Source organism: Eriocheir sinensis, chromosome 2 (genome assembly GCF_024679095.1).
Source record: "Eriocheir sinensis breed Jianghai 21 chromosome 2, ASM2467909v1, whole genome shotgun sequence".
Classification (NCBI taxonomy): Eukaryota; Metazoa; Arthropoda; class Malacostraca; order Decapoda; family Varunidae; genus Eriocheir; species Eriocheir sinensis.
The window spans coordinates 29,404,451-29,429,180 of NC_066510.1; the positions used below are offsets into that span (position 1 = coordinate 29,404,451).

Here is a 24,730-nt window from a genome sequence, read left to right on the forward strand (position 1 = left end):
CAAAATACTTACACTAAAAAAAGAGATATATCAAAGGGATAATTTCAAGAATTCAGTAATGCAGGCAATGGACCCCTGCTAGGTTGACATGAGTGCTACTTCCCTCACCAAGTGTTCCACCATCTCAACCATACACCAAGTATTTTAAAAGGAAGCAATCCAGGCCCTGAAACAGTTAAGGGGTTAGTACACTGGGCATATTTTCCATGGATCTTCAGTCAAACCACAATTTCTGCTGGCGTGGTTCTCATATTTCCGTGGTTTTCTCACATGTCCACGATCTTCCAAAGCTACGGTAAATGTCCTCGAATTTTTCATACAATACAATATAGTACAATGGCAAATGCAGGTCTATAAAAATGCAAATTACAAAGAAAATTCATCTCAAACTAACTAATCATTACATACAAATATACACATTCTAATCCAAATATAGTATATAAAAAAAAACATGACTATATATATATATATATATATATATATATATATATATATATATATATATATATATATATATATATATATATATATATATATATATATATATAAATTAAATAGCACAGTACAGCAAATAAAAAAAGATGGAAATTAAGTGCAAATATTCAATTACATGTATGTATAAGACTGAACTTACATCGTGAATATAGACTTAACAGGAAACATCAGTCCTTCCCCTTCTTGCAACTCATTACAAGTAAATACTTCATTTAAAATCACATTCATTTCTTAGCTGCAACTGTTATTGAGATTGTCTTGCTAAAAAAAGTATCAAAAGCACTCTTATTAAAAAAAAAAAAAAAAAAAAAAAAAAAAAAGGCAAACACCTGTTTCAGCAAAGGCCACACCATCAGCACTAACAGCCCAACTAGCCTTGGAGAAGTGGTGAGTGAAACATTATCTTTATTGATAATCCATATAGGTTCCCAAAGATAGTTTTTTGAATACTTAGTCTCTCTCTCTCTCTCTCTCTCTCTCTCTCTCTCTCTCTCTCTCTCTCTCTCTCTCTCTCTCTCTCTCTCTCAAGGGTTGCCACTCTTCAATGAAAAAAATCTGTTTTTTCCCTAGTGAATTTGAATTTTTCAGGATGATTATTTTGGCCTATTTCAAATTCTGATATCTTTAGTACGAGGTGAAGATTCCAGTGCTGGATTTATATGTAAATTTCACCTTTGGGAATTTTTCAATTCAATTCCTTGACCTCCACCTGATTTAGGGCTTTTAGCATAAAATCCCTGACTGGAAAATTTTCTCCAATTTCCAGAAATGAGAGGATATTGATTTTTTAGATATATTTTGAAAAGCTGTTTTCAATAACTACTACATGGCACTCTACAACTGAATAACAATTTTGACAAAATAACTATCTGATTTGTGTCACTATACCAAGGGAAAATACATCAGACTTTGAATAACCCAATTCAAAATATTTATATGATTTTTAGTTAGGAAACATTTTTATAAAGTAACATTTCAACTGCTTCATGATTGATGAATCCAGGGTTGAAGTAACGGCTGCCTCATGTCTGCCAATTAGTGCATTTAGTCCTTTCTTTTAAGCACAAGGATTGATGTTCATGGGTAAGAGACTGGGTAGGTAGGCAAAATCCTTGAAACTTTGACCTGCTTTGTATTTCTGCAGCACCTTGTTTAAGTTTTTATAACCCTCCTTGTGAGTTTCAGTCACTTGCATCAAGCTAAACGGGAGGAATGAAACTTTTTCAACGGCTCCTCTCCTTGTAACCGAAATATGATACATGCATAGTCTTACTTTTATTTCTCTCTTGTTAAACAAGCATGATAAAGAGAGGACAAGGATATATTGAAATTACATTTCCATTGTTATACATAAGATGAGTTTACTAAGCTATATTGACATAGTTGTTGTGTACAAGAGTTAAGCTCATGAATGAGTGGCCTTGGCTCTATTTCTTCTTCATTCAATTTACCTTTAACCCCTTCACTACGGCCGGGCCAAAACAGCACCCTGTGCCGTATCCGAGATCGCTGCGCGCGTCAAATTTCAAATGTCGCTATTGAATATAACAAGTTTTCAGCCATAAACTCAACATAATCATCATGTATTATATATGAAAAAATACAGAATTAAATGGTGCACATAAAGAAAAATAAATTAATTGATAGTTTTGAGATGTAAGCATAAATATAGAGATAAAATAACTTGTATATTGGCAAAAGCACGCCAGGACACAGTATGCGTGTCCTTGGTTATGGTACGGGGCACGCGAATTCATGAAAATCTGCTTGGGCACTTTCTGCAGCAAAATAAATAAATATATATATATATATATATATATATATATATATATATATATATATATATATATATATATATATATATATATACATATATTCTCTCTCTCTCTCTCTCTTCTTTTTTTAACACGAAAAGCTTTGAAAAAAAAAAAAAAATACTGCTCCCCAAAAGAAAAAGTGGAAAACTGCACTTTATATAATTTTGGAGCGTCAAGTCTTTTGTAACTGGTAAATACATACTGAAGTCAGAGGAGGCACGCACTTTCAAATGTTGGGAATTTCAACTGAGCATATAGGTATGAACAGTTACTAAAATGCCATACTTTACTGAAGAGAAAATTCACCTATACCTTTCAAGAGAGGAGCATCAAGACATTTCTCGTATCAATGTTGATTAGACTATGGAATATTTATTCATCTTATGGGGAGCATTGGTTTGCAGGCAGTGATGGGATTCAGCTGGTTCGCACCGGTTCGCAAGAACCTGTTCTTGGAATTTCTTTAATCCCGAGAACCGGTTGTTATTGCTAGCTTAAATCAAGGGTTCTCAATTTTTCCCCCATGAACACCTTTTACTTATAATTTATTTTGGTAAACCCCTCATAGAGAGAACCTGTTCTTAAAAAATTTGAATCCCACCAATGTTTGCAGGCCATTTTCATGTTTTGCTCTTCAACCATTGCTTGATATAATTAGGGTAGTTTCAAGTACTATGCAAAAGTATGATGAAACAAAGCAAATACAACTACTCTCCATATTTTTAGTATTTCAAGTAGCTTCCCTGTAATGACAACAGGGAACTATATAAAAAGTTTTCCTAGTTGAGTTGCATAGCAATAAGAAGGCCTTAAAGTTTATAAGGCTCAAACCTCTCTCACTGAATAACAAACCGACTTCTGCCACTGATTACAGCAAATTGGTGTATCAATTACAATGCAGTGTGTCAACTACCACTGTGGCATGAATAAAGTGCAAAGCTAATCAGGTGTGAGATTAATCAAGATACAGAAGAAAATAAGACAATGCTACTACTGTTGAGTAAAGGGTCACAAAAATCCTTCACTGCAGACATCATGATAAAAAAAAAATCTAACCCCTGAGGCATGGAGATTAAGAATATCTATCTCCTGTTCCAACATAACTAAAAGTATGTAGCTCTTGTCAAAGAAGATTGGAGATGAGCTCTGACAACCATTGATGCTCAGAACATTTGTAAGATAACTTTTTTTTATTGAATATTAACTCTGCCCTTGCAGGAAATGAGGTAACTAACAATAATGACATGACTAATCCATGTGTATAAAAGGTTAAGAGAAATATTTATGACTATCCCACCATACCATTTGTTTCAATTATAACAAATGAACAGTTAAGAGCAATAGTTACCACTTATATGTTAAGATAATGTGCTTTAAGCTATCTTACACTTGTTCACACATCAATCAACATCTGATCTTGACCTTCACACGACAACCATGCTCTATGGTGAGCCATTAAGTGGCCTTGTTTTTTCATGAAAGTCAGCATTCAGCATGTCAGCTGCTACTATGGATGGAATGTACTCAGTGTTTGTGTCAAACTGTCAATGTCCTTGAAGATTTACGTAATTGAACAACAACTTTGTTGTTTGAAAGTTTTGAATGCAAAAGTATGTTAGGAAAAGGTTTAAAAAAAATGTAATAAAATATGTAAAAAAAAAGGGTGTTTAATGTGATATGAATAGGTACAGCAAATTTGGAGGAATTTTTATACTGTGCACAGTTGAAGTGCTGTTTACTTTGTGTAGGGGCTCAGGAAGAAACTTCCTTTTGAGGGATTGTCTGGGGTATTTTATTTATTGACAGATTTAAATTTTATTAATTATATATCATGCATACCTAAGAGTGTAATAATAATAACTAAGTTTCAATAAAAAAACATTTTTGAAAAAAAAATTAGAATTTTGAAGTTATTTATTTCCCAATTTTGATGAGAAAAATCTTGAATGTAGTTTATACAATTATTAAAAGAATGGCCAAGACAGAATTTGAAATTTCGTTTTTACTTTGATGGGAAATTTACATTTTTACTTTGCCCTGTCTAGAAAATAATTTTGATATATGAAAAAATATACTTCAATTTAAAAAACTATTTTGGCCAAAAAATTGCAATTTCTTTCCTCTTTCTAATGATGTATAGCCCATTTCAGTCCTCCAGATAGTAACAGAGAAATTAAAAGAAAAATTTAATTTGGTAGTTTTGAGATTTTGTGTAATGTGCACACGTACAGTCATACATACATATGTACATTATAATATACACATTACATTTGGCCTTCTAAGTATTTTTTCTTTTTCTGACTTTGCACCCATATGAGAAAGTTCAGTACATAGGTATGAATTATACATTAATCTTAATGCATTTCATGGTATTTCAAAGGTATAAAGTGTATCCAGTACCTGTTCCACCCTAATGAAAGATATATTTTGTCCAAGCTTGAAGCTTGAAGGAAACACCACAGGTACTCCGGGTACAAATTCATCACTGTAAGATAGTTTCTGCTTATTTCTGCATACATTTGATGATGATACACGTTCTGTATCTTTCGCCTGGGGTTGGAATGCCTTGGAGATGTCTGTCAGCTCCGAACAGATGTCTCATCAGGTTTGCCTTTCTTCCACTCCTCCCTTACTATTTATAAGCCACTCAGTAGAGTTGCTAGGTAGTCTATATATATATATATACCAGTAAATGCCATTTGGAAGCAATTTTCCCCATTTTTTGTGAAGACCATGTCTCATCGTCAAATAATTCTGCAAGTGCGTGAACCACACTATGCAGAGCGTGTGAGAAAAATAGATGGAACTCATTTAGTTTTTCACATTTTGCTATAACGTGCTAGAAGAAAGGTGCTAGAGCCTGGAGAAATTTTCCTGAATATTTTGGTATTTTTCAAAAATTCATGGTGGACAATCCCCCCTAAAGTTGAGTCTACTGCATTATGAACATATTTACTCTATGGAGACAACTGAATATTATCAATATAATCAATCAATAAGGGCATGCACCGGGCATATCCCAGGGGTCACGTTGCATCACCCACCCTACAGCACCAAACCCATGGCTTCCTCTCCATGCAGGAGTGAATTATTATACTAACATTATCTCAGTTTCAAAGAATTGCCATTGCATTGATACATTCATTTCATATCCACTGCTTCCAATTTATAGGTTTATAATCACACAGATAAAAAAATCTATGTGAGAATCATTACATTCTCTGAAGTGTTTGTTGGACGTGTGGGACCAATATACAACAATGCATTACAGAGAGGGATTAAGAGTATCAAAACCTGGTAATATCTGGGTATGACAGGGTGAGGAGTTCGTGGATATAATGTGTGTAAAGACTGGATATAAGGCCTAATGAAGAAGATAATGTACAATCATGCTGAAAGTACTTTGTAACACATTAAATCTGTCAAGAGGAGTTTATCACTTTATTTAGATTGAGGAACAAAGCAAATAGGTCCTCTTTTCCTCAAGTAGCTGTTACCACTGCATACTTCGGGTCCTCTTTATCTTATTAAAATTTGTCACTAAATCTAGTACAAGTGATGCCCATGGGATATTTAATCAGATTCAAATCAGATTCAGAGGCTATCAAGAAAAACGAAAAAATAAATTAACAATTCTGTGCACCATCTTGCATTTTATACTTAAGATTATAAGTTGATAATAGACTAATATTGGCTATGGACTGGATCAAGTAAAACAAATTTTGCCATAATATATAGCAGACATACATGATCTGCAGATAAACACTATCCTGAGACATATGTGTATACCCATACGTGAATAGCTTCCCTAATCTCCAAAAAATGCCAATGGAAGTAAAACTTTGAACACAGGAGGCCTGACTACACTGACTCATTGCATACTTTGGAGATATTGAGGCTACTTCCCTCTAATCTGAAAAAAAGTCACCAGCTCTTCTGTCACCGGTACTGCTTTTTCACAGGTGTACAGTGCACTGACAAGACACGATGAAGTAAATGAATCAGTATGAATGAAGAGGAAGCCTACTTTCAGTAAGGCTACAAAAGTCTCTCTCTCTCTCTCTCTCTCTCTCTCTCTCTCTCTCTCTCTCTCTCTCTCTCTCTCTCTCAGGGGTCCGGTTAGCTCTGTGGTAACCTGCCCGATTAGCTGCCCTGCTGGGAGAGGTAGTCTCTCATCACCCTGGCAGGGCTGTATGGAGGAACAAGGTCCAGCTAGGGGAATCTGATATATATATATATATATATATATATATATATATATATATATATCTATATATATATATATATATATATATATATATATATATATATATATATATATATATATATATATATTCTCTCTCTCTCTCTCTCTCTCTCTTTCTCTCTCGGTAAAATACACAGAGCATTTGAAAATGCACAAAATATTTCCCCTAAAAATTTTCATTAGTGTATGTGGGGGGGAACTGCACCTCCTGGCTCCACACTGGATCCACCCGTGTATAAGATATAATGAAAACGAACTCGGCACTTAATGGAAAAACAATATTTCTTTTGAAATTATATAGTATACATTTCAAACCAGCAGTGCAATGACAGACATGAAATATGATGAGTGCAATCAATATGCTTTTTATAACTGCTAAACTGTTTTTTGCAGCAATTACTTCAGTTGATTATGTCAAAGAGATTAGCATATCAAGTATGAAATAAAAAGATGCTGAGCTAACGTAGAGTGCAGCAACGACTGGTCACAAAAGTGTTCAGGGAATATGTAACTCTCTAGGCCAGCCAGGAGAGACCCATTACCACATAATAACCCAGTGCACTGGCACCTCTAGTCTGTGAAAATAAGAATCCATAACATGCAACAAAATGAGGACCCATATTATGAAACAAAATTACTAAATGTTATAAGAAAAAAAAAGACAGATTTCATCTCATAGAAAAATAGAATTTGCATATTATTACTATATGGATGTCTATGATCTAGCTTCATTATTAAAATATGTGAGAGCTTATGACACCACTTATAATCCCACTGCAAACAGCTTCAGTACAATAACCTAACTTTCCTTCTAAGCTAGACACTGCATACTGTCATAATGACAAGATTTCCATACCTTCAACTTTTGTACTCCTGTTTCCTTACATTGCTCTTAACCCTAGAAGAGGTAGAAGAGGGCTTGAATTTTGAGGAATAAAACTATCTTAAGTAATTTCCTAAAAACTAAAAATATATAAAATCTATGACAGAATTATAAGAAGCTACACCTACAGGAACTACAACAAACACTCTGACTACTGCAATACAACACAAGCTTCAGGATTATGCCAATCAGGTACTTCGTTTCTTGCATGACTGAGGAAACATTCTTGAGTTCATTGACAGGAAGAAAAACTTCCATTTATCCAAATATTTTGTTTGTTTGATGCATTAAATTCTGGTCAGGTGATTCAAGAGTCGGTATTGATTTTCATGGAGCCTAATATCCAAGATTATTAGCCCAGCTAGGGTTACAGAAGAACACTACTTCTCCCACTATATGGTGCCCTGGCCAAGACTTGAACACTTCTTGACCATCAGATCAGGAGTCAGAGCCTCTTCCACTGCACCACCTAGTCCCAAACAGAGTTCCAGTATGAGAAGGATACTGTTTCCAACACTGTGATTTCTCTTCACTTCAAATTTCACAGTTGAGTTACCTATTAACTGTGCCACCAACAATATTGCAGCAGACACTTACATCTATTCTGGCACTACATACAAGTAATAAGTAATAAAAATAATTGTTAATGCCTCATTCAGAAGTGACTTACAACCAAATATCATACAAAATTCCCAGCCAAAATTAAAATAATTACCTTTTAAATATCTTTTAGCATTTTTAACAAATAATTTCACAGGATTTTGGACACAATGTATCTTATATGAATGATTCTTCTGAACTGCTGCAAAAGAATATTTTTAAGAATGTCTTATTTGCATATTCATTAAATGTATCCACTAGTTAGTGTCACAACCCTTAGAATTATTCATGATGGAAAAACTTCATCAAACCCTGGCAGTGAGGGGAACTGTGAGGTGGCTGTCGTGATTGGTACACTTGATGCTGCAGGGGTGGCAGCTGCAGCAGTGGTGGTAGTGGAGGGGCTGACAACAGGGACACTGCTTCCTGAGAGCTGGGACACCTGCCCCGGGGAGTGTAATGGCCTTGTGGACATACCTGAAGATTCACCAGGCATTAAACTGGCAGACATCAAACTCTCCTGGCCATACTCTTCTCTAGGCCCTACAGATTCTTGTGGGAAGCTCTGCAATACAGATTCTTTGTGCTCCTCCTGAGCAAGACGCAGCATAACAGACTCCAGGTGGCTGCGTTGTGATTCCCCTTCATCACTGCGGCTTGATGATGGATCTAATAAAGATGGGCCAGGGAGGTTGATAGATCCAGAGGGTAGATACATTCCAAGGATTTTACTCAAATCATCCCCTTCTGGGCCAATTTCCTCCATGCTTGGTTGAAGTTCTGGCTCCTCTTTCACAGTTTCCTCAAATAATCTCAAGTCTTGCTGGAATGGTGTAATGAACTGGCTTTCACCTTGATCCAGTAGGCCTGAGGCGCCTGAGAGACCAGCAGAGCCAGACAATCCGGATGGCCCTGCAACTGGCTCAGGCAGTATCACCATGGGCAATGGATGTGTGCCTGATGCAGACGGGGGTGAAGAAGCAACACTAACATTTGGAGAAAGTGCCTGAGGCGCAGAACTATGAGTGGCACTAAACTCAAGTCCTTCCATGCGACTTAAATCTGCAATGCCATGGCTTTTCTTAATATGCCTTACCAAGTGGTCTTTTCTACCAAATTTTTGTGGACAAATAGTACAACTAAAATCCCTCTTTCCTGTGTGAACTACAAGGTGACGTTTCACATCCTTTCGAGTAAAGAACCGGCGATCACAATGGTCACATTGAAACTTTTTTTCACTGGGACTTTTGACCGATCTTGATCCCACATGAACTTTAAGGTGGTAGATGAGGTCAGGCTTTGTTTCAAACATTTTCTGACAGATTTTGCACTGCAAGTCTCCTTCTTCAGCAGCATGCACAGCACAGTGTTTTCTATAGGACATATAAGAATTGTACTCTTTGCCACAGTCAGCTTTTTCACACTTGAACTGCTTGTTGGGTTCATGGATTTGGATATGGTTCTTTAGGTGGTCTTTGCGGTGGAAGCTACGTTCACACCTGGGGCACTGGTGCTGGCGCTCAGTGGTGTGGATCAGCTGATGGCGCACTAACTTGAACCGAGAGGAGAAAGCCTTGTGGCAAAGGACGCATGAAAATGGCCGCTCTCCAGTGTGGGAGTAAGAGTGTTGCTTTAATTTTCCAGGACTGAGGAATACTTTTTTACAAATATCACAACTGTAAACACTGCCTCGCCCTCTAGGGCTTGACCGTGGACTTCTCCGCTGAGGTGGAAGATTGAAAAGTTCAATGTCACTTGATTCCTCAGAGGAGTCTAGTTCCACTTTCAACTTAGATACTGGCTTACCACTTTGTTGTTGCTGTTGCTGTGAGCCTTTCCTGACTACAGTCTTCTTACCTGAAGTGGAAGGGACAGGCGCGACAGCCTCCTCACTAAGCCTTCTACCCTTTTTGCCTTGCCTTCCACGACTGCTTGATGCCTCGCTCTTTGGTGTCTCAGAAGTTCTCACACAGCGGTGGTTGGTCAGGCTGGCAGCACTGCTAAAAACGACTTCACATCCACGACAACGAAACCTTTGACGAGTTCGAAACTGCCATGATACACCTTCCTCTGAAAAGAAAAATAAATAAATGTTAGGATAGTTTCTCAAAACCAACAAAGAATTACTGAACAGCACATCAGAACAAGTTAAGAATAGGCCAATGAGAAAGTGAGACCATCACTCAAGCAGAGTCCTTTAAAAAAAAAAAAAAAAAAAAAAAAAAAAAATCTGTGCCAGGTTATGTGACACTGACTAAAGTAATAAATCTAGCTAGCCTCAATGAGGTACCTTCACCTATATCTTTTCTCTTCTCTGTTCTACTTGATCATTACAATATTTATTGCTATATCCAGAAGTATACTAGCCCATGAGTCTTCAGTTTCACCTGTTTTCTCCTCCCAAGAGGAAAAATCTTCCATCAATATATTCAGTCTTTTTTCATAGGTGTCTTGCCATGGCTGTCAGCATCTCATGATACTCAGCTTCATTCATTGTCCTTGTCTTTGAAGGAAAGTATGCCACTGTAATGTCTTCCTTGTTATCCCTATGGGCAGTAATTTCATGTGTATTGCCTCTGCCATTCTCTCCCCAATTTATCCACATTAATATTGTTCTTCATCACCATCATCACCCCTTCACCCAGTTTTCCTTTTCTGTGTCTGCTCCTCAGTCTATGTTTGTCATCACCCATTTAAATAATTACAGCCACACTTAAAAGTTTCCACAAGGCACATGAAATCACTCTTATTTCCGTAAGTAATAATTTTCTTACACCTCCTCAAGATTAACCATCTATTAGCATATTTCACTTTCAAACCTTTTACACTGCTCATTTCTCACTTTCCTCCTGAAATGAGGACCACATAATCAATACAGCGTGAATCTTTTATATCTAGCATGACTGGAACATAATGTGTTGTACGTGATTATATTTTTATAGCTAATTTAAAACAGATCTTGGAATAATCACATAAGGTAACTATTGTAAAAGTGATATTTACCTGCGAGTATTCTTGTTCCCATCCTTTCAGCATAGTCCTTGGAATACCAAACTTTGAGCTCACATTGTGCTGGAATTTCCTAGAAAATATAAACAATGTTGTATCATTTATCAACACATGAAAATTTAATTCATTATGAAAAAAAGCTAACACTAATTGAAAGTAACAATGAATAACACTTTGACATACCATATTTTTCACTGACTATGATACATCCCTTAAGGATATCTCCAAGAAAAAAAAGTTCAAAAATTCTTATCTACATCAGCATAATCTTTTATTATTATTTAATATCCTTCATAATAAACATGATAAGCCATAAAGAAATTCTTAAAGTCCATAATAAAATAATAAATAATTGTTACATGTATACATGAAAACATGCTGCTGACACTCAGCACTGTATCCTTTGCTTATATGTGCTGGCCAGCCAGCTGCTTGCTGTTTTCATAACTGGTTTGATATTTTCAATACCCAGTTTAATAGAGAGAAACATTCTTGGGTAGTAGTAAGATATGTTTAAGCACCTAGAGTTGAAAATGAAAATGGAGGACGCCTCTTTGCCGATGCTGCAGTATGGAGAATAAGAATGCACAATGTAAACCTAACCATGTGATTTTAACTGGAAAGAAAAAAAAAGGAGTCAATTCTACATACATGCACTCCAGTGAGCTGGAAGCCTATAATAGTGGAACATAATGCATTTTCTGCCATACATTTGTTGCCCAGTCCAAACAAACATCATGTGCAGTACAGAATGAAGGAGTACGATGATGGTGGAGTGTTATATAATCAGTTTGATGTACCAAAATTATGTGTGGCTAGCAATACCTGAGTTGACTCAAACTTGTAGTTGCTAAAAGTATGTCCTTATATCAGTGTTATTGTGAGTAATGACTTCTATTCAAATGCCAGTGTCTTAAAATGTATACTAATAGTATTAGGATGGCAGTCATTTGGATAAATTTTAGCTGTCTTAGTGGCATTCCTTATAAGTTGTGTTAAAGTTTATGAAAATCAGCCTTTCTAATCAGCATATTGATTAACAAATATCTCAAAAGTCAGCATCGGACACAGCTACCACAGGATAATCACCTGATGTGGGCATGTTATTCTTTCACACTTATGGATGTCAAGTGCACAGAAGTGTGCAAATAAATTTGCTTACTTTTAAAAGGAAAAAATAAGCTGAAGCACAATTGTGGGAGTTTTTGTAGATGCCATTCTGAGCTGAAATTATCTATACATTTGTTCTGATGACGCTCGTCCTAGGCAAGTCAGCAAGCAATGTGAAGCATAATACAGAATTACCAGAAAATCTTACTTATCATAAAGGATCTTCTAAGATCAATGAATGCATATTTTGGCCCGGATAAACAACCTTGACACAAAAACTACCCCTTGTAAAGTAGAAAGATTTCCCAAATAGGCCTTTCTGATTGTACAATGTGGACAGGAAAGCTGAGGACATCCAGACTTTTTGCAGCTGTACTAAAGTACTAAAAAATGGACCGCTGGAATATGAAGTCAACATTTTTTCTCCACTTTCAGTCAGTAGTAAATTTGTCCATTTTTCAGTTTTAAAAAGCACACCACTGCCCGAAAAGGATTAATCTCAGAACTCATTCTTTATTCCCTACAGGCTTTGGGAATATAAGGAATTCAAACTAATCATGCCTACCTACTTAACCCAGCTACTGAGCATAATTCTATCAACACCTCTATACTGATTGCAAAACTTTTCCCTATTGAAATTTCATATAAAATATTATAATGATTCAATGCATATCTCGGTTCAGTGTGCCAAATTACTACACCCTGTTTTGATTTAATTAAACTGCATTTCCCAGTCCTTGTTTCTTTTAAAACTGCGTTTTCTATTGTGATGCTTAAATCTAAGCTGCTGCCATGTGAACTGAGATATTTCAGTGCCATGACAAATTCATTTACATCTATGCTTGAAATGGTCTTACAAGTTTATCAATATTAAACTTTTCCTTCACACAAAAAGTTCCATGGAGACAGAGGGTTATGCATTCGATGATCCTCTCCCAGGAAATGTGCAGATTAATTTGAAGACTCCCCATTGGCCAGAATGCATTTTTAAAATCATTAATTTTTGTGCAGTCCATCCCATTTCATCTTTAATAACAATTCAGAAGGATGAAAAATAAATAACTTAGTCTTTATACGGTACTAAACATTTTACTCAAACCTGGTTTTGAGTATGTGAAGAGAAAATTGTTAAGTACTTCACCAAATTTTCAGTGTCCAACCACGTATATATTAAATGAATAAATAAATAAATATTTGTTCCTCATTCATGAGCATATTATGCCTATGGAAGCATCCTATTAGAGGAGGTGGAGGAAGCAAAATTAGCTGTGCAAATGATATGCCTCACTGTGGCCTAAGGCCACCCAAAAAGGTGGAAATGAGGAGCATCTTTACCTACTTGCAAGGAAAAGACGAGGGACTGATCACGGAGATGTTCATGGCCTGCTGAGGATGGTCTCAGCGAATTAAGCACCATAGTAACTTGCCCTTCCTCTGCAATAGTGCTGCTGACTAAGGCAGTGTTGCAACAGAAGCATGAACATCATTGCTTCTCAGAGCCACACACTGCCAGTCTTGCCCAGGGGGTTGCTTTTTTTTTTACTGCAATAGTGAGGTGAGGCCACTTTATGAAGTGATTTATCATCCAATGAAAAATACTGCAATAGAATGTGCTTGCCAGTAATTCCCACCGAATACATGCACTTCTGCAAGGTACTGCAATATTATAACCTGTGTTGAATACAATATGCGGTCTTAAAATCATGGAGGCCCAAAAAGTAAAACTGCAGCTCTAAATTTGCCTCAAGGCACTAGTGAATTTCAATTACAGGATTCTGGTATATGAGGAACAAGTTCCAGAAATAATATTTTCATTGCATTTAAAGAGCTTCATTGGGGTATTGGTAAGCACATAATACTTTATCACACTACTCCATGTGACTACATTCCTAACACCGCTGTTCCCCATTAATTATTGACTCACATTTACATCTTTGCTGCATCTCAGTGCTCACTTGTAAGTAGTGAAGCTGTTGTGGGTCAGTCATGGGGGCGAAAGTAGCTGCAAAATGTATGCAGTCAAGAACATGATAGTAGAATGAGTCCATTAGCAATATTTTATTAAGTAATGTCTTCTGCAATGAATCCCAATTGACAAGTGAAGCAAGGATCTTGCTGAAGGCACTGACACCCACACTAATAAAAAAAAACAAATAAAAAGCTGACAAATGTCCGATACAGAATGGAGCAAGTGGTAAAAACAAAAGTAGATCATTATACTGAACATCATATTGAATGTATAATCAAGCAAACTGTCAACAATTAGGCAGAAAATATTAATGTGTTTTTTATATAGAGCCCACAACTTAAGTTACCTTTAAACACAATCCATGGAGTACCCATGGCAAAAAACAATAATAATCACAGAATAATGTGATGGAACAATCCATTCTATGAATATTGTGCTGTATCAGGTGACCTACACTGTGTGGCCTTCACCAAATTAGATACTCATGCTACTCAACATACTGGCATCAGTGCCGCTCCCAAACCTTCCATCAACATCAACTGTCCCCAAACATCTATATCTTATTAGCTGCATTGCCACGTAGCTTCTGCACCACATCTAAGTTTGCTGTTTTCCTCCAAGCCAGAACACATTGTGTCAATTGGGCTTACTTGCAGCAACCTCCTTATCTTGGGTTGTGCACTCTACTTCTGCTGTTCTTGCCACAGAATGAACAAATCAATTTTCTTTGAAACTATAAGGCATGTACATGGGATGGTAGCCACTGAGAAGATAAACCTCAAAGAAGCAACTTTTTATCATCGAAATTTCTCAGATGCCTTTATAAATAAATATGCTGGAAATTGGTAAACATTAATTCAGTGTCCATGTCTTCGTAAAATTGAATCCATAATCTACATAACAAATCCTCTACCATCACTCACGTGCTGACAAGAAAATATACATGTTACAATTACTGGAAGGTGATAGTTGCATGTGTCTGGTCTCCCCTTTTCAATTACTGACTCATACCTATTGATATTATAAAACTGCATTATAATAATAGCTCCTATAAAGGTTTTATGATGGACTGGGAAATACTGATTTTTTTTTTTCATTTGTGAAATGATAATTACTTTAAATGAGGAGGAAGCATCTGTGGTCAGAGGCTTTAATGACACACCAAATTTAGCTAAAATACTTTACTTGCTTGAAAAAATAAACTACAGACAGAATCACTTTGCCTGAAGCCCTACACCACACTTTCAACTGCCACTAAGGCCAAAGCCCATCACTCCAAATAAATAACTCTCAAAAGACTGTTTTTCACCATCCTCCATCCCGTCAGAACATGTGCACCATCACCAATCGCATGCATTCAATGAAAGCCGCAAGAAACAATATTGATGCTCACACTTCATATCCACACATCATTCAAGGATGCACTGACATTGCAATGATCACAATATTTTGATACTTAGCACATCATGGATCACAGCAAATCTATTTTGCTAGATATTCAGGGTTAGGGTTATATCTAAATCCTTCCCATACTAAACCTTCTCCACTGTCTAACTTGCTGGCTCACATATCATCAATACAGACTGAATGCCTCCTTCTTTCCTCATTCCCCATAATCTATGCTAATGCCCACCATTTAATCCTTCAAAGCCAGAATTTATGTAGAAAAATGCAAATTAATTAAGTAAAATAGCATTTAAATTAATAAATAAATGAATAGTAATGAGAATAATAATAAGAATGAGGAGATTTTTATACTGGACAATTCATATTGAGCTTCACTATACTGACAGCATCAAATAACTTGACATCAGTGCCAATATGCAGACTTGATGTGCATATAAAGGTTACCTGACTGATGGAAAGGACATTATGAAATACAATGCTTAAAGTAAGCTGTCCTGGTATCTGTGCTTGTGTGTGTGTGTGTGTGTGTGTGTGTGTGTGTGTGTGTGATTGTATCAGGGAAGACAAGTATCTTTCCTCCTTTCTGGTTGCTGCTTTCCTCAGTTTATGTTTGTTTCCACTTGTCTTTCCACTATCCTTAATTAGCAAGTCTTGCTCAAGGTCTTTTGAGAGTTTGATTACCGGAATCAAGTCACCTCTCTTTCTTATTGCAATGTAGGCAGCTCCATTTTGCAGTTTCTCATTGTATTGGAGATCATGTAAGCTTGGTGTAATTTTTGTTGCCATTCTTTGCACTCTTTCCACCAAGTGTATGTATTATTTTTTTTTAAGTGAGGTGACCCGACAATGGCTACAAATTTGAATTTTGATCTCATCATACAAGTCATCAACAATATTCTTGTTATCATCTCATCCATGTAAATAATTGGCACTTTCACATTTGTCAGCAACCAAAAACATTCTCAAGATACCACGTTAACATGGTTCTCAAAGGAAAGGTTGTTGTTTACTATCACTCCCGGGTCTTTCTCATATTTTGCTTTACTTAGAGCCCCTCCTTTAATATACTCCCATCTGGGTCTTTCCTCACTCCTTTTCCTTTCCAAGACAATAGTGTTAGTGTAAGTCAATTTTCCACACTTAACTCCAGTTATGCAACTGATGTATGTCTTTTTGTAGGTCTGCAACATTCAATGCCTTCTGTTTCATAAGTTTGCCACCATCTGCAAATATATTTACATAACCTGTTAACCTATCTGGTATGTTATCGCCAACACTGAACCTTGTGGAACTTCACTTTTTACAGTCTTCAACGAGGACACCTTATCCTTATAACCACTCTCATCTGTCTTCCTGTATAGTACCTCTCCATCTGCTCTTCCCTTACACTACCCAACATGATTTTAGTTTCCAAAGGAGTCTCTTATGTGGCACTCTAGCAAAGGCTGTTCTCAGATCAAGATAGATGAAGTCAACCCATCCTTCTCTCTCCTGCATAATATCCAGTCCTATGCTCAGGAAGTCTGAAATCCAATGATTCACCTCTGACTCCAAATTACCATTCTTTTATAATAAAACTTTCTTCCGGGAGCCAAGCTCATCTATTCTTTATAATCTTACTGCACAGCCTATATACTGCACTAGTAAACCAACCTGTAGTTAATTGTGTCTTCTTGATCACCACTTTAGTAGACAGATACTAAGTTTGCTCTCTTCCAGACTTGTGGCACCTATTCATAGTCCAAAGATATCTGTATAATATTACACACTAATTCAAGCAGTTGCTCTATATTCTCCTTCAAAACTAATGCAGCTATCTCATGTGGTCTCATTGCCTTTCTTACAAGATTGTCACCAACATAAAAATCTCGGTCTGATCAACAATTACCTCTCCCTGTCTAATGTGTATCAGTTTGTGCTTGGGTCTATTAACCCCTTCACTTCGGCGATGCCGACGTCGGCGTCCGACAGCGTCACCATATGGAAAGGGTTAGTCCTCTTCTAAACCTCTTAATCCTCTTCCATTTCCTCTTAATGGAAGAGGATTAAGAGGAATTTAGAGGAGGATTGAGAGGTTTAAAGGAGGATTAATCCTCTTCCATTTCCTCTTGACCCTTTCCATGCTGTTACGCTGACGTTTGTGTCACGGATGAAAAGGGTTAAATTTCCTTCTGCTGCACAGAATGTTTGCAGTATTTCCTTCATGACTTCATACATTTCTTCCTTATTCCATTTTCTCAAATATTGCAGCATCCACCCTTAGTCTTAGTAAGTAGTATCTTGCTCTATTTTGTTGCTTACAAATCTGAAGAATAATCTGGGTTTGTCTTAGCATTATATTTGTTCTCTTCTCTATGTATTTTGAAATATTCATTCACCAGATGGGAACTGAGATTGTTTTCGTTTTAGAAATTTTTTCAATTTTGTGGAAACAGTATGTCATCAATTTTACCAACCAATTTTGTCGCAGTGAAACATACAAATTCAGACTTTTCAAGTTAAGGTTCTCAATTTTCATATATACACAAGGATATAAGGAGACTACAAGAGGCAATAGTCTCATAACTCATAACTCCTATGACATGGCTTCATATCACTTGTACTGATACATTTACTCTATTGTGGATATCAAGAATACCCTGGCGTTCCTCCACTGGTGGGTAGCCAATTAATGGGAAAAATAAGGCATGTGTGAAATTTTGAAACAAGAATAAAAATACTAATCAATCACAACACATTATCAAATCAGGCTTCCAATCAAAATTAATTAAAAATAAATAAAGTAATGCATAAGTAGGTCTTGCCATATGCAGATTAAGTTTGACTTATGGTAGCTAATCTATGGATAGAAAGTTAGGCATTATGATTATGGTTTGGAACATATAAGGTTTGCTGAAATTTACTTTCACGAACTGGTTCATCTGCAAAGTACATTTTGAACATTGTAATATGAATTTCAATATAGTCTTTAAGAATATCACATAACTCAACAAATGGTTACATTTAATCCTCAATGATTTACTAGACCAACAGCAAATACATAAATATTTAATAGCTTAATGAATGTCTTTGTTATATAAAGTCATTATTCATCTAACCAGAATTCCTCAACAACTAGATGAGTGAATATCACTCTCACAACCCCCTCACTGCACATATAACAAGACCATACATCTGCTCATGTCATTCCAAAGGACTACTGAAATCATACACACCTTGATTGTTGCAAAATATATATCTCCTTTATATTGAAATGCTACTAAATTCTGCTCAGCTTTTTTCTCGGCTGGCCGCACAAAAATCATCCAATTACTGAGCTCCTCTTGCTGAGTGTCCAGAAGTAAGGTCTCACTCTCTTTACTCACAATCTTGTAAACAACACCAAACCTGCAACAAGAGACAATAAGCTTGTATAGAACACATTTCTTACTGGAAAACTACATCCCACATCCCACTATGATGTTAGGGGTCCACGTCAACCCACATTAGGAAAAATTGCCCTGTTACTGGTTGATGTGGGATTTTTTTTTGCTGCAGCTCACGCCATCCCAATCGCCATGTCAGCCAAAAGCATGTCCAAAACATTGCCATGACACTGCCACATCACTTGTCCCATCAGCCTGTGTTAGCATCACGTCAACTCATGTCCAAAATGGCCACATCCAGTGGTGTTTCCAAGCCTCACCATCATCAAATTAGTGGTGTTACTAAGCCTCACCATCAATCAAATTAATGGTGAAACATAATGGAATAAAAAACTGACTAAGGTTGAAAATACTTCAGTTACCATTAAAAATTGAAAAAGGATTTGAGTAGGTCATATCATGCATAAAACTGAGAACATATGTCCAATGACAGAAACAGAACAGTAACTCAGAAACTACGAAAGTTACAGCTGGCAAAGGACCAGGTGGAGAGATGAAAGTTGAGTATTTGCTGGATTTGAATGAAATGCACTAATATCACACAAAGAAAGGTTGAGAACTTTGGAGAAGACCTTTGTCCTCCAGTGGAGTATAAATGGCTGATGATGATGATAAGGAAGCTGAATGCGTGTTACCAAGCAAGCTAATGGCAAGGCAACAAATAAATAATATGGGCAACTACCAAAGACCTGCAAATATAACAGCAAGTAACTGCACACTTGACTTGCCTCTATAACTTCTTCATGTATGTGATTAAATCAGTTAAAAGACATGCCATGGCAAATGTTGCTGCTTCTGCCAGTAAATCTGTTCTCGAATACTCCAATCTTATCACCCCTGCCTCCTTCAACAAGACTAACAACCAATCAACACACAAAAATCCAGTTATGTAGTAAGCAACAATAATTTTCATTTCCAATTAAAAAAATGTATTCCTACTGTAACAATTATAATAATAATGACAATGATAACCATGATGATGATGATAAGGTTATTATTTGTTATAAAATAATATTAAATGCAGACCTTAAAGCTGATACTGATACTTTATTAGTTTGTATATAGGAGTTATGTGGACTTGATACAATTTATTTAAATATGTATCTAGTATCATTTTCTTAAAAGAGGCAAAGATTTACCATATCCAAAATACATATATAGGTTAGTTGAAAAGTTCATGTGCTAGAATCCCTGGAGAAACAAATAATTAATTGAAAATGCAATAACTTTGAGCAGGCAAGGAGGGAGTGTCTGGATAGAGAAAGTTGGAAACTCTTCTGCCGTGGCCATCCCCTGGTGGGAGCTCCTAGGAGCAGGCATCGATGTAGGGGTGTACCGATGTATCGGTATTGGTATTGGTGGTATCGGCACATTTTAAGAGTATCGGTATCGGCTGATTTTCTGCCGATACTACCGATACTTAAAGGAGTTTTGTTTGTCGCATGTCACTCGTTGCAAATAATTTTGTTGAACAGAAATTGGATTTTCTAAATTTTTGAAAAAATATTAGAAAAGTGTAATTATCTTGTATCATGATACGACATAGTTTGGAGTTTCCCGCGATTTAATTTTCATAACTTTAAGCGATAAGATTCATATTACTTTGAATACAAGTATATAATACTTAGAATACACTTCAGCCTTTGGTACCACAGACGCGTACAATACAGATTTAGTAGCTTCGGCGCGGGATTGGCGGAGCCCCTCCACTTGCCTCATCAGCGTTGTCAGTACAATAATTATCGCACAAATATGGAAATCCGACCGTTTGTATGATGTACAATAACGCCTGTACGATAATACGATAATCCTGGAATTTTTACAATAATTCAATGGAGATGTAAAGGAATTTGATTATTCAATTTAAACATTTTCTCTCTTAGCTTCTGAGCATGTAGTGTGTGGGTGACGCAAATACTGGTCTGATACGCGTACCATTCACATTCTGCTCCGTCTTCCGAGTTAGCCTTTCTACATATCTGTTAACCTGTCAGAATTTAGCCAGCGCCCTTTGGCTGCATTCAGTGAATGGATTGATTTTAACACTGACCAAACGAATTTTGCTTTTTGGAAGTTATAGTACCATAACTATAGAAATTACAGTATTTGCCTTTCGCAAACATCCATACTCCATGTATAATCAAATAAATAGTACCACTTTATATTACTATTTTTTTTTCATTTGATTTTTATTACCCATGGCTTTAAGGGACCTAAGTTTACTAATAACAAAATTGATAAAAATAAATTCATGACTACGGAAACTTTTTTTTTCAGGCCAGCACTGATTACTTTTTTTTCTTCTATGGTGGAACATCAAGTAGTGGGTCTTTTTTTTTTTTCTTAACATTTGATATTGCCCTTTAGCTGCTGGAATTGTTGTATAAAAAAACTCAGTGCACAGGTATCGGTATCGGTCAAATATTGGGGTATCAGTATCGGTCAAAATTTTGGTATCACTACATCCCTACATCGATGAAATGATGATGATGATGAGATAAAACAAATAAGTGCTTTAAATTTACCTTTCCTTAATTTTTTCTTCAAGTGCCAACTGCTGGTTGCCTGCAGTGATTCTCTTGGCTTGCAGAGGACCAAACTGCAGTCTTTTACTCAGTGATCTCTTAGCATAAACACCTGTAAAAGAAATCCCACTAGTGAGAACATTCAAGAAATCACCAAAGTAACCAACCGCTAGCTACTTACCACCATATGCACTACTACAGCAACCCCACAACCCCTTTACCCATCCTAAAGAAAAGACATTGGTTATATGACTACCATTTATCTAACTTTTATGACTCAATTTACAAGTGACAAAATACAAAAACCAATTTTCATACCAGTACAAGAAGCTTCTTCCTTCAGCTGAAGAATGTGTGGTATGGAGCGTCTGGCACGAGTAGAGACTTCCGTGTCTGACACTTTTTTCAATGGACCATGCTTCTGACAATCCCCTTCTTGGCTTGTTTGACAATCCTCACACCCTGAAAAATAGAAATCACTTGAGTTTCACACATCATCTTTCTAATGCTTCTTAGCTTTAACACCACCATCACCATTCATTCACACCACCAATAATGATCATCTAATTTTTTATAATTTCATGTCCTATTCAACATCACCTTTTACCTTTTTAACTAAAATTTAATTTGCAATAGATCTGAAAATTGAAAATATTCAAAATCTCAAAGTAGTTCCTTTTTCACAATGCAAAGAAGACTGTAACTTCTCTATGAAATGATCTGTTATTGACCTAGGTCAAAGCCTAAAATGATAATTAATTATTTTCTAGACCATGCACATACCTAATTGCTAACAGCAATCATATTAGGGTTCCTGGTTATACAAATGTCCTTTTAGTATCTGCAAGAAGTTTGTAAAAGGATGTCCAACAAATTGATTGGTTGGGGTATACAGTCATGGCGCCAGAACATAAACTAGGAAATTACACACACACATATGTACTTACATAATTGAAGATCATGGGTCATCCTATGCTAAGGCCACAGCATTTCTAAGACTGCCCTCATGGTGCCGTCGGGGTTGTGATTTTTTCCTGAAAGTAAAAAAAAATTTATAATATATATATATATATATATATATATATATATATATATATATATATATATATATATATATATATATATATATATATATCCATTATCCCAATGCTGTTGTTAAAGGTGAAAAGGTAACTTTTTCCTTTTCAGCAGTTTATGACTTGAACAAAGCAAATCAGTGATAATATGTAATGTTTTGATTTTGCTTACTAACTTAGTGACACGTGAAAAGGAGAATCGTCCACTACAAACTGGATATGAGAGGACCACACTGACAGCTAAGTGTTTATATAATATTTTCAGGAGTTATCCTTGGTTGACTGCATAGGTGTGTATACTTCACCAAATAAAAATCAAACCATCAGAAGCACTGTTAGTTTTTATGCAAAAAAATTCCTACTTTAATAAGTTTCCCCTTTTTATACGTACAACTAATTACAGAGAACCCCCACTTGCCATATCAGACTAGTGTTTGAACAAAGACTAGACTGGTTCACAGCACTGTTTCATATCATTACGTAATGCCCACGGGGAGGACACGAAATCATGAGCATTGGAAATAATCTTCTCTTTGTTGTCTAGCCTCACAAGAACATAGGAAGCAACAGCGACATGCAAACGTTACACTATAGTACTTCCCCCACTGAATATTACTGGTCTGAAAGGCAGCAAACTATATGGATCCAGCCAAATGCAAAATGAGGAAAAGGTAATGGTAACCTATATGAGAAATTCGTAGTAGCGTGGTAGTTGCCAGGGTTGTGTCAGTTCCCGTGACTACCTGCGGACTCACAGCAATACGAGAAATACGGCAAGACACATGAGAGCCTCCAAACATCCAGCAAACCACGCTCCCAGCACACGGGAGTCTGGCACACACACACACACACCAGCAAATCAGATTACTATGCTTTGTTGGTGACACGTCTAGCTGGACACTCAGCCAGGGTACTTCCGCTCCCGGGGACGGCGCCTTCCCGACAGGTATGTTACCAGGGCTGCAGACACCGCACACATACACCTTAACGGCTCGTGTGGGCAAAGTTCCATTGAAACTGCGCAAAATACCCGAGGAACACTACCACGTGACGTCCAGCCCCTTGTTTACAGTCTGCTCACGCCCCCCGGGGACGGAGACACCCCGTGCGGCCCGCGTGCTGGGGCGCCCCACGGCCCTGGCTGTGGCCCAGGGCTGTTATTTAGGGCGGCGCGCCACATATCGTGGACTACTGAGGCACAAAGTCAACTTACTGTGGCGAGGCTAAGGCCCATGTGGCAGACATGTTTTGATTGAGAAATTATAGGAACAAAAACGCGGGAAAATGTAGGTTACTTCGTCTTGGCCCATTCCAGTGATGCTGCCGAACAGAGGGCGGCAGTGAATTAACGGTGCTCATACAAGTACGATTGAAAATATCTCATTTTATGCGTGTAGAAAAATATTCGTTATTTCCATACTAAATTATTATTGTTTAAACTTTAAAACACTGTATTGTACGCCATAAAAAACATGGCTGGGCTACGACTGCCTGTGACGTCACGTTACTACGAGCAGTCCATTCATCTGATTGGCGGAGTGACGGCCACGCGGGGCGGGCCCTTTAAATGCTGCTCGGGGTGTAAACACAAAGCTGCAATCCTTTTAAACGCAATGTGTCTTTGCGATCTATGGGGATTCTTTTTCCTCCTACCGTTTGACATCGACTAGATACACATGACAGGACATTTAAAGGTGAGCCTGGTCGTAACTGATGTACGGCATAGACATAATAACTGTCACTTGATATAAATGCAATATTGCTCTGTGACCTTGAGATAGGGAAAGCAAAGAAATATTATTAGACGACAGCTCATATCAAATGAAGTGGGGCATGGTGCAAGGGAATCCCTGTTACCGACTGGGGCACTTTTGTGGGAGTCAACCCCCATGGGGCGGAGGCCAGAGGAAGCAAACCCCACATCTGGAGCACGTTGACCATGCCGAGTACGCGTCATCATCAGCATCATCTTCAGTTATTACTATTGCTTTACTATAACTTCTGCTTCACCATCTTCATTGACCTGCTAAACTATAAGGGATATCAGGGGTTTATTTGATAAATAGTCATGTTTTTAATGCTATATATGTCTCTGGGTTAACCTTTCACCACAAAGACTGGCATGACTGAGAGGTAATGTAGGCTTGTGTTGCCCTCGACGTGGTTCC

At 37.0% G+C, this 24,730-nt stretch overlaps 1 protein-coding gene across 8 annotated transcripts in view; it reads right to left on the reverse strand.

Moving 5' to 3' along the window:
* Positions 1-930: 930 nt before the first annotated feature.
* Positions 931-24,730, reverse strand: part of LOC127002328 (zinc finger protein PLAGL1-like) — a 47,154-nt gene continuing 23,354 nt past the window's right edge. The window contains exons 1-7 of one of the 8 annotated variants that reach the window (XM_050868149.1): positions 23,776-23,845; positions 22,434-22,520; positions 21,805-21,948; positions 21,487-21,598; positions 18,752-18,923; positions 11,045-11,123; positions 931-10,111 (exon numbers count right to left, since the gene is read on the reverse strand). In XM_050868149.1, coding sequence (XP_050724106.1) covers positions 8,328-10,111; positions 11,045-11,123; positions 18,752-18,923; positions 21,487-21,598; positions 21,805-21,948; positions 22,434-22,455 — 2,313 coding nt within the window. In that variant the 5' untranslated portion in view covers positions 22,456-22,520; positions 23,776-23,845 and the 3' untranslated portion in view covers positions 931-8,327. The other 7 variants (XM_050868154.1, XM_050868165.1, XM_050868155.1 and 4 more) reach the window with 7 other exon arrangements.